This window comes from Anopheles nili, chromosome 2 (genome assembly GCF_943737925.1).
Source record: "Anopheles nili chromosome 2, idAnoNiliSN_F5_01, whole genome shotgun sequence".
Taxonomy (NCBI): domain Eukaryota; kingdom Metazoa; phylum Arthropoda; class Insecta; order Diptera; family Culicidae; genus Anopheles; species Anopheles nili.
In genome coordinates, this window is record NC_071291.1 from 68579729 (window position 1) to 68594502 (window position 14774).

At 43.8% G+C, this 14774-nt stretch overlaps 3 protein-coding genes across 3 annotated transcripts in view; 1 reads left to right on the plus strand and 2 right to left on the minus strand.

The window, feature by feature from the left end:
* Window positions 1-264, plus strand: part of LOC128720388 (hexamerin-1.1-like) — a 2302-nt gene extending 2038 nt beyond the window's left edge. Inside the window, exon 3 of the mRNA XM_053814057.1 lies at window positions 1-264. This exon is cut by the window's left edge and continues 1646 nt beyond it. Coding sequence (XP_053670032.1) covers window positions 1-199 — 199 coding nt within the window. The 3' untranslated portion in view covers window positions 200-264.
* A 240-nt stretch (window positions 265-504) lies between these two features.
* LOC128720386 (probable ATP-dependent RNA helicase DDX46) lies at window positions 505-3971 on the minus strand. The gene is made up of 4 exons (XM_053814055.1): window positions 3949-3971; window positions 3513-3854; window positions 822-3441; window positions 505-752 (listed from the first exon to the last, which is right to left on the minus strand). Exons 1-4 carry the CDS (start codon window positions 3969-3971, stop codon window positions 510-512), a joined length of 3228 nt encoding a protein of 1075 aa, XP_053670030.1. The 3' UTR covers window positions 505-509.
* A 3433-nt stretch (window positions 3972-7404) lies between these two features.
* Window positions 7405-14774, minus strand: part of LOC128720383 (patronin) — a 45625-nt gene continuing 38255 nt past the window's right edge. The window contains exons 18-27 of the mRNA XM_053814052.1: window positions 14496-14676; window positions 13683-14047; window positions 13380-13616; window positions 13085-13307; window positions 12666-12743; window positions 11931-12002; window positions 10917-11018; window positions 8060-8254; window positions 7616-7898; window positions 7405-7549 (exon numbers count right to left, since the gene is read on the minus strand). Of these exons, the coding sequence (XP_053670027.1) occupies window positions 7405-7549; window positions 7616-7898; window positions 8060-8254; window positions 10917-11018; window positions 11931-12002; window positions 12666-12743; window positions 13085-13307; window positions 13380-13616; window positions 13683-14047; window positions 14496-14676 (1881 nt within the window). The remainder of the gene's footprint in view (window positions 7550-7615; window positions 7899-8059; window positions 8255-10916; window positions 11019-11930; window positions 12003-12665; window positions 12744-13084; window positions 13308-13379; window positions 13617-13682; window positions 14048-14495; window positions 14677-14774) is intronic.

Below are 14774 nucleotides of genomic sequence, written 5' to 3' on the forward strand. Positions count from 1 at the left end.
GAAGGTGCAGCAGTTCTCGACCTACGAATACTCGTACTCGTGCGGTGTTGGATCTGGCTCGAAGTACATCGATGATCTGCCGTTCGGATATCCGTTCGATCGTGACATCGACTTCAGCTACTTCTACACCAAGAACATGTACTTCAAGGATGTTCTGATCTATCACTCTGACGAATTCAAGGCCAACTCTTCTTTCTAACTTAATAGACGTGTTACATCATCTTGGTCCCTGACATCTATGCCAATGTAATAAATCATTTCAAATAATAATTTTACTGCTTTTGCTCTGTTACTGGCTCCAAATGTGATAATTTATACCCTTACTGTGCTTATTCTACCCTAGTGTGGTATTGTTTGCTGGATAATCATTTTGCTTTTGTACAACAGGGGTACTATTAAATTTTACTTTATTCCGAGAGCAATAATTAATCGAATTGATCTGCATTTAAGCTAACATGATTAGCATTCTCAACACTTTTTAGCACTAGCAAAGTATCGCGCTGTTTAGCTTACACCACCTTATATCGAGCCTTATTGATCACGTGATGAGACGAAGCTTGCAACTTCAATAGCTCTTCCTTGATGAGGCGAGTGATTTCACGCTTAGCCTTTGTCACCGCAAGTTCATTACAACTTTCGATAGCCAGGTACAGCTTACGCTCACCGTCTGGCGGATTCTTTCCTTGTGGCACGTACGTACCCCGTACGGTAAGTCCCGCCTCAGAGTATTCAGATATTTGCGCCAAAGCTTCCTGTAGAAACATGAAAAAAAAGTTCAGCTTGCGCTAGTATTTCAGTACCACACGACATTCTACACGTACCTTCGAGGTAACCTTCCAACGTGCCTGCTGCGGGAAGTCATTAATCTCCAGTTCTTCCTCGTATTTACGGAACACCTGTTCGTTGGTTTCCACCACAGGTTCTTCCTCGTCCTTCGGCTGATAGTTCAGCTTGTTGTTCAACTTAGCCGCCAGCTGCTCCGCCACCGTTTTGGCAGCAATAAGCTGCTGGGTGTTGGCGCCTTTCAGTATTGCTTCGGCAGCCTGTTGCGTCGCACCCTTCGTGTCTGCACCCAGCGTCTTCTGCAGGTTGATCTTGGACGCCAGCCGCTTAGCGAGTTCGAGTTTGTCCGAGTGCGTAACCGTAGGCACGGGAGGGGCAGGTGCCGGCGGAGGATTATTCTGCTGCTCCCGATTATTTGAAGCCGGTGCTTCTACTTCCTTCACGATGCGCTTCGTGGCAAACATGCTTTCGATCTGCTGATCTATATCCTGCTCGAGATCTTCTTCATCGTCAGAGTCTTGCAGACCCAGGGCGGCTTTCTGCATTTTCTTTCGTTCATTGACGGCGGCCGCTTCCTGGGCATCGAACTTGAAGCCTTTGCCACTGAATCCTCCTCCAGTGTGTACCTTCTTTCCTTCAGCCTCTTGCGCCGCCTTGTATGTGTCCCAGAGGTTGCGCAAATCATCGGGAACGGTGCCTCCGGAGAGATCGAGCGCCCGGATGATGTCGCCCGCGTATCGCCCTTGTTCCGGAGTGAGGAATGTCCACGCGAATCCCTTCGCCCCTGCGCGACCCGTACGTCCGCACCGGTGCACGTAGTCTTCATAGTGGTTGGGGCAATCGTAGTTCACGACCAGTATCAACTGTTTCACATCCAATCCACGAGCTGCAACCGAGGTAGCGATCAACAGTTTCACTCGTCCCTGCTTAAAGTCCACCATGGTGGAATCACGATCGAACTGATCAATACCACCGTGCAAGCTCATACACGGATAGGATGCTTTCATTAGATCTTTCAGCAAACTGTCGGCGTTTTCCTGCTTATCGACGAACACAATAATGCTGCCCTGCTCCTGGTACAAGCCAAGTAGTTCGAGCAGCTTGAAGAATTTCGCCTCATCATCCAGCACGACCACGTGCTGCTCGACGTCCTTGCACACGACTGATCGACCTCCTACTTGCACCTCGATCGGTTTCTTCAGGATCCTCCTCGCTAGCGCTTCCATCTGGCGCGGGAATGTTGCACTGAACATGACCGTCTGGCGATCGGGGCGCACGTTATCGATGATGCGCATTACTTGCGGTTCGAACCCCATGTCGAACATACGGTCAGCCTCATCCAACACTACGTACGTGACCCGTCGGAGATTTGTCACGCGTCCCGAATTTGCCGCCAGCATATCGATCATGCGACCGGGCGTACAAACGATAATTTCGGCCCCACGCTTCAATTCTGCTATCTGCTCCGATATACCCGTCCCACCGTACACGCAGGCCGTGCGGAGGTTCAACGATTTGGAGAATTTCTTAATATCCTTTCCTATCTGCATACAAAGCTCGCGGGTAGGTGTCATTATAATCGAAATCGGACCGTCCCCATCTTCCAGTGGCGGCTGGTCGAGGATGTGCCGGAACATGGGCAGAATAAACGCTAACGTTTTGCCGCTGCCAGTTTTTGCAATGCCTATCAGATCCCGTCCAGACATGATAGCCGGTATAGCCTGGCATTGGATCGGTGTCGGTTTCTCAAAACCCAATTTGCGCAGCGCCTCAAATTCCTTCTTTGACACACCGCAGTGAGCCCAGGTTTTGATCGGTTTCGGGCATCCCTTGCCCTTAACCGCTATTCCCTCAAGTTCCTTTTTGTACGCGTCGATTTCCGTCTGGGTCATTCGAGCAATCTCCGGTACCTCCACGTAAAATGACTTACGGAAGGGCATATAATTGATGCCGGAATGGTCGATTTTTGCAAGCTCTTTCTTCTGCTTGTTAGCCAAGTTAGCCGCCGTGTCCTTGATGTCTTCCTGCTCTTCCTCCGAAGAATATTCCAACCCATCCTGATTCTGTTCAATGAGTTCTCCTTTTTTTGTTTCCGATTTTAACTTCGCCACTCCGGTTATGATCGTGACGCCACTGTTGGTCGCTTTACCGTCTGTTTTTGGCAACGGGTTTGAGAGTTTATTTACCTTCCGCACTTCCTCGTTCACCTCTTTCATGAAGGCGTCCAGGGGATCGATTTCTTCCTCCTCTTCGACGGCCTCTTCTGCTTTATCCTTTGCGTCTTCCGTTTCGTCGTCTTCCTCATCATCCTCAAGGCTCCACTTCTTCGCCGCTGACGAGGACATCGGGACAACGGTTGGGAGTGGTTTTTTAATTTCCTGCTCCTTCTTATTTCGCTCGGCTCGCCACCTTTCAATGCGTTCACGTCGCTTCGTCATCTCCTGCTCCAAGCGTCGTTGTTCTTCTTCCTTATCGATCGGGGCTACCGGTACCTCGTACACCTCTTCCTTTGGCTTTTCCTTCAACAAAGGCTTTTTCTCCTCGGCCAGTTTTTCCACCACCACTACGGTTGGTGGGAGAAGGGGCGGAGGAGCCATCATGCCGGGTGGCATTTGATCGAATTTGGACTGTTTTCCGCTGCTGCTGACGCTTTGGGCACTGTTTGGAAGAGATAACATACGTTACAGAAACAAGAAATCAATTGCTTATCACCAACTCCTACTACTTACTACTTGGTAGCTTGTTCACGGAGTTTTTCCCGCTCCTTCTCCCGTTCCCGTTTTCGGGCTGCCTCTTTTTCGCGTTCTTTTTCCAGTTCCCGGTCCCGTTCCTTTTCCCGTTCCCAAAGTTCCCGCTCACGATCCCGATGCTCCTCGCGCTGGCGTTCCCGACGACTCGATCCACCGGTACTGACGCTGCTACCAGATGATATTGCCAATCCGGCTGAATTGGCGCCACCATTGTTAGCCGCAGAACGGGACGAACTGGTTTTGCTCCGGTCACGACTCCGGGAACGTTTCTTCTTACGGTCGGGCGACGCTGAATTACTACGCGATCGACGACGATCCTTTCTGTAGGATTGAGGCATGTAAAGTCTATTTTAGCATCAATGATTGGCGTGTCGGCGTCGTGTCCTATTCGTTCCGAACTTTGATATCAACATACCCATTTTCACCTGTACGAGTCATCCGGAGAAGATAACAACGATCACCGATGAATAGTAGTAGTAGGCGATAAGTGGAGATGCTAAAGAAACAATAGGAAAAATGGTTTTCACCTGATAAAATTCGATTTCCCCGGTCTAAACAACTAAACGCTTTATTTTACTAGTTTTCTTTTTCCTTTTGAGCGATGTTTATATCTGTCTTGCATTGTATTCGTTGTTGTTGTCAAATGCGATGTTTACAATGCAGGTTTTATTTCGGCACTGGTATATTCAGCGAAGCAGCCCTGACGAATCTGTACATTTTTATCTAGGAGCTGCACTATTATTTCATATCTTCTTCATTTACATTACATTTCATTTCTTCATTCTATCAATTCACCATGGATAGAGTCATTGAAAAACAATTAATACAAACCCAATGGTAACTACAAGATTTTGCAAAGGTTATGAAGCTTACAATCCCCTCATCCACGCATGAATACTGAAATGAGAGAATACTTCCTTCGCTAGTTTTAAATTCACATTTAAAAGTATGATATTATGCACGCCATGAATCGAAAACATTCATTATTGAAATATTTAGTTTATTGGTTCAATTATTATACATTCACAGGCAACGAATTGTGCAAGATGTTCCCTTACTAGTTTCCTCTCGCTGTCTTCAAATCCGAAGCGATCGATACCAACCGAAAATCATGTGTTAAAGCGTTAAAAGGAAAAAAAACGGCAAACACTTTTATCTTCCTTGTATCCTTCACTAAAGCCGTTTTCTTTTATATAACATTTCTTCTCAAAAACAGACTAATTGTTTGTCAAACTATGGGTTCATTTTTTCTTCTTTTATCCTCCATAACGGCTAGATTCAAATGCACCTAAACGTGGGTTTGTTTTTGAAACAAAATTGCATCATAATTACTTTCTTTGCTAAGCATGTTTGCTTTACATTTCCTTTCGCTAGCGCACCCATTTTCGAACCGTTGCACATTGAGTAGGGAGTATTTTACGACAACGACATAAAAGGATAAATTTGTAATAGCACTACATTCCTAAAAATCCAACCAAGCTACCATCGAATGGCATCGGTTGCTGGGACAGGTTTACGCTATCAGTTTCCGGTCTTTATTTCAATTTTCTAGCGAAATGAGGGCGATCAGTTAAGTTCGGAGATGGCGCAATCAGATCTGCGCACGCTGCGTTTGACTAACTCAACAGAGGGTTTTACTACTGCTACCGTACTGATGACTAGTTGCATTGAATAAAGTATGTATTTTCTCCTTCTCGCACTACGCAGTCTGCACCAGGTCTAACATCATTAACTACGCGGATAAAGAAGCCGCAAAATGAACGGTTCACTTTGCTCGTTTAGCGAGTGGCATAAACGAACGGACAGCCGCTTTTGGAAATTATTGTTCGTTTAGAGCAAAAAGTGAACAAATTTCAACGGGTTCCGTTGTAACAGAACAACAGAGCAACATTCCCAACAGGTGGTACGAACGGGAGAAAACTTGCAAAATGTTTTTATTTTACCGGAGCTTGTACGATATTAGAATTGTTTCCACACAATTTTAGCCATCTGTTGTTTAGTAGATTCGTTACGTTCTCCTTTTTCAAAGAGTTTTCTCGTAAGAAATTTAGATTATGATTCAGATGATAATATTTGTGCAATCAGTAGCATTAGAATACTGCACTTCCTCTGCACAGATATCGTTCGAGTTTATGCTCCATAATATGTTTTTCCAACGTGTCAGTTCCGTGCATGCAGTTCACACGTGTCTATTTTTCCGCCCTGCCTTCGATTATCTCGGTAGAATATTACTATGCACACTTACGCCCGAAATCAAACTAAATCATGAATCGAAAACAAAACTAAAATAGAACCCAGGAAAATAAAAACACAAACAAAATATTAATAAAAACGATTATATTTGATCTTTGATTTAACTTAAATATTATAAAAATGACGGATTAGCGCTTCTACGGCTACACGATAATCGTGTTTCGACTTTAGTCACTCCCTCAACTCGTTAAACTTGTTTGCCAACGTTCGTTTATACCGCTGGCACTTGTATCGGCCGAGTCGGGGTGAGAGATAATTCATTACAAGCAAATATTTTACAAAAACCACTGATTCAATCATCAGGATCGAGTCGCTAGCTCAATCGGTGAGCTTGCCGCAAAGTAGCGCAAAGAGTAGGGATTATTCCTTTGGAAAGGATGGTCAGAGTTATTATCGCCATAGAGAAGATAATAATAATTAATATTTATAATAATAATCATTAATAATAATAATAGAATTATTTGAATGTGTTTGCATACTTATATAACGCTGCGTTAACCAATCGATTAGCGTACGACTATTCCTTTGCGCCAGAGGCAATAATTAGAGAGAAATGGAAAGAAAAAAGTTAACAAAAATTAATTAGCAATAATAATTAGTCTTTAATCAATAACCTTTGTTATTACTTTGACGCTCGCATCATCTCTACGGCGCATTGTTAACGGTAGTGGTTGTGGATTAATAATTTATAGCAGATGTTATATCATCACGCTCTTTTATCCTTATATCGTAGCTTCGTTATCAGCATACGATCGTTTAAACGCTCCATAACCCTATCAGTTTTACTTTTCATTTGTTCCTAGTCCTAAACAGTATATTCGAAAAGGGAGTATGGGGAACGACTGCTGACCTGAGGGCAAAAAAGAGTTTCTCGTAATCGCGTGTCAATTCACGGAAAGCAAAAGTAACAGTGCCAACAACGCATTGAGCATATCTACGGGGAATGACATAATCATTTCTAAAGCAGGAATGTCGTAACGCAATCGTACGAAAAATGGACAAATATATCTCTCATTATTTCATTCAATGAACATTACTAGTTCGAATAGAACGATTGAAACAATCTGTACAATCGATAGTGAAGACACGTCTTACTGAACTCGCTAAATAAGATAGCTAAAATTCTTCGAAACGCTCTTGAGTCCTACTTTTTTCTACAGAAAGTGTAACAAGTCGCGAACGGGTGTTTCTAAGGAGAATCATTTCTCAATCGATGTCGCATTGCGCAGGGCGTTGAGATATTGGCGGTACAGACAAAAACAAAAGCATACAAACAAACGAAAACAATTAGTACAAACTCCTGCGTAACGGGGAACGAGGAAAACGACTTTTCCAATACTCGTTGCGAATACGAAAATAAATTCAAACAAAAGTTAGGCATGTATGCGTGTGTAATACATCCTTTCGGTGGCCTCTCTTTCCAATATTAGCTCAACCAGCCTGTGGAGTTTGAGTGCGTCTCATTTAAAGTTTGCTCGTTGATAAGTGAACGAGAATAAGAATACTAAGACTGCTTGGCGAATGCCGCTGCCCGGAGGGAGGTGGGACGACGCGTGATATTGAAAGTGAGAGAGGAGCGGACAGAGGGAGAGGGACTGCGAAAATCGCGAGGACTATCTCAAATCACCAACGCCATGTCCTTTTTGCTAGGCAGATTCGCCTTTTTGCCCTGCCACAGCGAGTTGTGTATCGTGAACGCGTCGATCGTTACGGTGAGGTGTTTGGTGTGCACTTGGGTGAAGCATTTACCGCCCGAGTTATACCTACGGAACAAGATTTCGTGATTAGCGTCGAAACAATTGATTGCTCAGCCCACGTCATCAACTTACTTGAAGAACTTATCGAACATCACATCGTCGACCTGACTCGGGCCGGTACCGTACAGCTTGATGATTTGTTCGTTCTCAGGCCAGTATCCGTACAGCGCGCGGAACTGGCATCCGGCATCACGGAACAGCACCAGGAAGTGCTTCGCTTCCGAGCGGGCTATCTTTTCCAGCACCTTCTGCTTCGCATCGCGGTTCACCGCTCCCGGGAAGACACAATATTCGACGGCATTCAGAATGATACCACGGTTCGATTTCGTTGCCGGTTGCTTGTACAGTCTCGGACCTAATAGAACAAAAAAAAAATAGACACAAACCCACCGTACACGATTAGTGAAAAATTGCAAGCAAAACAACCGAACACGGCAGCATTGTTATGGCGTAAGCTGTTTCATACGAAGATACGACACATATGCTATTGGAGCCATTGCCGAAAGTGCTACAGACCGTTGTAATCCATCATGGAGCTCGCGTTCGATGAAATGTCGCTGGAACCGTCGTCAAAGCCGCGCCGTTTCGTGATCAGACCCGGCGGCAGCGAGCCTGGCCCGGAAGGCGAAGGCAGATGGCGACTCGACGGTCCCATGCCCGGTGACGGTGCCCGTCTCGGTGGTGTCGCTCGTCCCAATCCGGAGTCGGAGTCTGCGCGCGAGTTTCCGTTGGTTTTGCCGGTGATTTCGAGCGGTGAGTAAAACCCCAGGATTGCCAGAATTTGTTAGTGGCAGGCGCGTAAGGCGCGCAAATAGGCACACAGGGCGATATGGCATGAGCACGCAAAGGAAGAGCACAAGTTGCGATTTTGATATTCGAGTGCCGTAAAGATGTTGTGGATGAAATGCAATAAAAAATTTGAATCAGTCAATTGTCAGGCATAGATGCAGAAGGCAGCAAGTGATAGATAAAGCGGAAGAGGTTGAGGAAGGTAGGCACGATCCAGGAAGGTGGAAGGGTAATGCATTAGAACGGGGGTTCAGATATTATGTTATTATCGCAACCATTTGATGATGTTGTATGATAAAAGCGGCATTGCACTTTCACATGTTAGGCAGCGATTCTTGATTTGTTTGTAGGATCCAATCAAATATTAACAAAATCAAAAATAAAACGAAGGACGAATCTTAACAAATTATGAAAAATAAGCAGGAAAAGTAACACAAAATAAACAACAAAAACACTCCACAAAAAAAAGGTTAATCAATCAATTATAAGGATGAACATGAAATGAAAACCAAGTACCGTCTTGTTGGAAAATAAACCCAAATTCACACACTTTATGTTCACTTTCCTTTTAAGGACTTGATATTACCACCATCACCGTCAACTTCTGACTACTGGGTAGTAGATAGGTCTTATCATTTGAAAACTCTCCCTACCAACTGTTGATTATTAGACCAATGCTAGCAAAAAGCCTACGGATATGATATTGTTATTCGTGCTACTTCTCGACCTACATGGCTACAGCTTACTAAAATAGGGTTGGTTAGTTTTTACAGATTCGATTAGTGCTAGTTTGTTTTACAGCGCTGAAGCTCCTCTGGAATGCTCTACTGTGAATGCAGGTAATAATAGTGACTCTTCTCACGATTAACAAGTTTAAATTAGCTATAAGATTTACTCAAGAAAGCTCTTACTTGACGTGCGTTCTAGAAACAGTTGAGCCGCTTCGTAAAATAACCAATGCTCACGAGGTTTACCTTTACAATCGGTAGTTTTTTCACTACATAATTTCCTTGTCGCAGCATCAATACCGTGGGGAGATTGGGCTTTATGTTTTGTCCCACTGAAAGACTGCCTGACTGGCAATCCACGCGCTAAATATGCCTTGTGCGAGTTTTTGTCTATCGTTAAGCGCTGAAAGACATTCACAAGGCACTCTTTTAAGTCTGAAGATTCTACGTTCTTCGCATTCGATCGTTTCGCCGGCTGTTGATTAAGCACATTTTTTCGCTCTTCTCTTTCCATTTCGCCAGAACGGCGGATCAACTCGATTAACTTGTCTGTTTTGCACGGTTCTGTGCCACGGACAGGCACTGTATCGGCAACACCGCGAGACGTAATTACACTCGGTAATGTGCGACAAAGGTTTTTATGGATGGCCAGACACCGGTCGCAGTACCAATGGTTCAGATTTTCCTGCTCTTCCGGTGACAGCACACCCGGATAAATCGCCACGGTTCGACGACGGCACGCGACCGATCGATGGTAATTTTTTTCATCGTTCAGGTGCGAAAAATCCAACCTTCCTATCGTTTGAAATTCGCTAATCGTTGCACAAGATACGCAAAGTAACATTTTGATTTAAACACCACTGATTAGCAGCACACGAATGCACTTCTGGAAGATAAATACACTCCCTTCATTCACTGTACGGCACGCATCTCAACGCTGGAACGAAGACTGTCTGACCACGAGAATCCTACCCTCGCGAAGGGGTGTGAGAAACGTTCCGTTGCTAAAAATATGAGCAACAATCATCATGCCCTGACTAACGAAAATGTTACGGCGGTCGTCGATGGAGCCGCATGAGTAAAGCACTCGGCATAAAATCATGGAATGGCGACGGCGTGAGCACCAGGCGCGTTTGTTTACCACGGGTGCATTCAACGATACGCGCATTTACCCTCGCATGGGACCCTCGATTGAAACTAATTACGATTCATTTACGGATGCGTGTTGTTTCATGCTGCGAAGTTGAACAATAGTCAAACATTTTACCGGACGAGACGACAAGAGCATTTGCTTTCCGAAATTAAATGAAAACCACATGTTGGACACCATTAAACTAGGGCAGTAATCTTATGACTTATCAAAACATACGTCCCACGAGTGGAGTGGAGTCGAGTGTGTGCTAGCGTGTGTTGGCAAAATAAAGGCCTCAACAATAAGTGCAGAAATGAGAAAACGATCAGTACAAATAAAGTTATGAATCCAACGGACAAGAGAAAAAGCATTATTCAAATCATACGGAACCAAAAATGTTATAAGCTAATCGTTAATAATTCCCTTGAGCCACCGCCAATCAGTGAAGGACCGTCCCCGAAAAGAGGACCGCCGGCAGTGGCAGTCAGATAGTAAACGTTACCCAAAATTAGACAGTGGAGCATTAATTTTGTGTACGTGCGTTGGAAAGGTGAAAATTTACTGGAAACTCCCAAGGACATGTAGAGCATATGTAATATGACCATCACCATCTGACCCCGCCCGGTGGTCCGGATGTGAGAGTTGTGAGAGGAGCAATTGTTTGGTGCGCAAATAACTTGACGTATCGGCGCACTGGCAAGAAAGTGGACGTGTAGATTCTTACCGCATAGATTCATCAGGGAGTTTGATTTACGTCCCCGGAAATTGGCACCTTTCGCTAGCGAGATACGGGACAGTGTGCGACCCCGCTCGATCGTGGCTGGTTCTGGAAGAAGCACATAGACATCAAGTTTTACGAGTGTACGGTGAGGCGGACTGCTTCGCGGTGAATATTCACACCATCAGTTGCAGATTTGCAGATGAAATGTGTTTTTGTTTTCATTCTTGTCAAATTATAAGGACATGTAATAAGAGATACCGCTAGGAACGCTAATGACGAATTTAAAATAAACAAACATCATCGTATACTGCAGAAAATTTTAGTATACCTCTGATGCGAAATAGACACCGATGATACAAAACATAACTATTGCGAAGTGAATAATCAGCAAGAAAAGAGGGAGAATGATTGTACGCTCTAGCTATATTCTGGTGCTACCAAAGAAAAAAGTTATGTGTAAGCACAAATTCCCAAGCATTTGTCCATTATTCGATATTTGTACCGCGTGTGCGACATCTAAACTTAGCGCCCAAAGAAATATCCATTTGAAGTTACGGAAAAGACGAAGAACAATTCTAATGTGGAGTCACAAAGTGTTACACACTTCGTCTAGGAAAACAATGCAGGTTGAAAATTGCTGTCGTTTCGGCTAGAAGTGAATTTGGGTTGAATGTTCAATATCGATTTTGTAGATGGGAAATGAAGCGATATACTAAAATACGCATGCATAAAATAATGAAAATTTTGTTCTCTACCATTTCAAAAAGGCATATTATATTGTTTTTAAATTCCCTTACAAGGGATCTTATGAGTTTACGATTTTAGTAAGCATTCACTGCGTAGCAGAGGATTAGTTGAGCTTGTTAGTAAGATTATCTTTTGCACTAGTCTACCGCCAAGCGAATGCATGTTTAAATTGATTACATTCTCGACTCAGCTGAGCACAAATAAACACACTGGGAGATAAAAAATGAGTAGATATGTTGTTAACATAATAGTGCATAAACCATCACCAACCTCTTCCAGTTTTGTACGATCCTCGGCGTCCAATCGGCGTTGAACTGCTGCTGGGATATTCGTCCGGTGATTCTAGATAATGTATGTTATTCAAGTGCATAGATTTTCATAGTGATTCCAGAACATTTTACAACAACACATGATAACAGCGGCATTGATAGACGTAGTTATTTGAATTAGCATACCATTACAATAGTGTTGCGTTAAGCAGAGTGTTTGAAGATAGAGGAAAAGAAGAAAAGTAAACATACATTTGTTAGATAATTGTGACACCAACCCTAAAGAATAATAAGCGTTTCATGTGCTAAACCACTGCAAGCACGTTCTAACGATAGCTCAATATTCACTACATAAGCAATTGGTACATTTTGTCTTAATTGAACCTATCGTTAAATGAAGATTTACAATTCAGTTCTTCAAGAAAACGCTTTTTAGAATTATTGATATACTTGAAACTATCTCTTGAAAATATAATGCATTATAGGAAAATATAGCTCATCTCATAAGTTATGGTAAAATCACACAAACACACGCGGACACATGTTTAATTGTAGTGAATTTCAACCGAATAACTAAGATAAAATAGACACACGATCGAAGAATTACATAAATATAATTCTTTGACTTTCGCAACCCGTTGGAAAATCTCGGTCCATCCGCAGGATATTATGAAACAAGATCAGGATATTTCAAATTAACTGATACAAAAAAACAAACAAACAAACAAAAAGTTACCTCTGACTGCTAGTGAATCCTGTGAACCCCGGTAGTAATCTCGACGTATGGTATTCGATGCACTGTGCATACCGAGACCTGCGGTCCGACATGATTTTTTGCAGGTTCCAGTAATCGCAAGATCGTCACGTAGATCACCAAAATTATAAATGCAAACGCATAATGCACATTTACACATACACATTCGCATAAACGGAACAGCATTAGGGAAAAGATAAATGAAACAAAACACATAGAAACAATAAAAAATAAGCAAAATAAAACGTTCATAAAACATAGCTCGCTGGTTAGTATGAACGGAATTGTTCTTCGGCGTTCATACGCCACACACACAAGCCCGACATTGGAGTCTATTGGTTCTCCCCATCGGTGCTAGGAAGCAGCTTAGTAAACGGATGCATGCAAGCTCTGTTACTTACCGGTTAAATTAGAATTGGAACCCTTTTTGCCGCGGCTGCTAAGGCTCGACGCTTCGCTCAAGTCAACCGAACCGGACTCGACGTGAATCGTTTTTGGCCGAGGACGGGTCAGTTTCTGAGTGCGCATCTTGGCCACCGGAGTCGGAGTCGAATGCGCTGTCTGATGAAGCTGCTGTTGGTACTGTTGGTGCTTCAGCTGGAGCTCTCGATCGATTGTCTTTCCCTAAAACGATAGCAAAATCATTCCCATTATGAAATGAATGAAAATGAAAAGCAGACCCATCAACTGGCTTACTTCTCTCTCCGCTTCTTCGATGGCTTTCTTGAGTTTATGCGCCTCGAGGATTGCTTGACGGCGGGCGAACTGCTCCTCCTTCTTTCGTGCTCGCTCGTCCTCTTTCTCGCGTTCTTTTTCGCGCCTTTGCATCGCGTCAATTTCCTTACGAGCCTTTGCTTCTTCCGCTTGCTGTCGTCGCTGTAGTGATAGCAACATTATCTTCTCCTTTTTCCGTTCCATCTCGTCAACGGAGGTCTATGTATTAGATAAGAAATGCATCTGTTTAAAGTATCTAATATTGCACCGCATAATCGTACATACCTGATCGGTTGATACATCGATGACGATCTTCGCCTTCCGCTCATTCTCGCTACCATATCCGTCGCTACTATTATTGTGGCTGCTGTAATGTCCGTTAGCTGCCATGGAATTATCCTCCATCGGTCCAAGGCGACGGTCACCGCCATCCATAGACATGTGCTGGTGCATCATCATCTGGGACGGTGTGGCCATGCTACCGGTGACATTAACCTTGTGCACAACCGGCTCGAACGGAGACGCACCACTGTTGTCGGCGATGATGCTCTTTCGCGCGTGTGTAGCGTTGTGTTCTTCGTTGAAGCTGCTTGAGAAATTGCTGGCTGTCTTGACGCTGTACGTTCCGAAATTGTTGGCATTGGTCTCTACTTTCGGGGCACGCGATCGCGAAGCGAAGAATAAGCAAGGTAATAAATGAGAAAAGCAAAAAAAAAGCGACAACCAGGGTCGGGTAAGTACACGAGGAAAAAGAAAGTTTTGCTTTTTTATTGAGCACTGCACGCACTCATTGTCCCAAAACTGACGGGGGTTCAATTTTTAGTAAATGTGTTTTATGAGTGGGCGCTTTCCGTTCCGCTTGAGCTGCGGCAGTGTTTCTTCTTAGCACTTCTGCAACTCTTAAAGTGCAGAAAAAAAGCAATCAGATGATAGGTGCCGGTAGAAGCAATGTAGTGGCAAGAGATTAAATTGTCAAAATCTGGGAAAAACAAAACAGCTCGCCCGCAACTAATTAACTTCTCTCATGGGAACGAAGAAAATGGTAAGAGGTCTATCACAAGTTTACAATCCTCGAAGTGGCCTAAAAAACAATCGTACCTCTGGACAATGTCTTGTCGTTCAGACTGTCACGGCGTTTCTCGCCCTCGATGGATTCACTGCCAAGCGGTTTGTCCTTCTTTGGTGAACGTTTCGTCCGTAACGGTGGCTTTGGCCTTTTCGGCTGTTCGTTGTCAAACGAAATGTAGAATCCTTTCTCGTTGACATCTTCTTGTGGGTCCTAAAATTGAAAGCAAAGTGTGTGAAAAGTGCCAGTTACGTAATCACGTGCCCTTTTAAAAAGGCACACAAGAGACAAGAAATCGATCCATCGTGCTT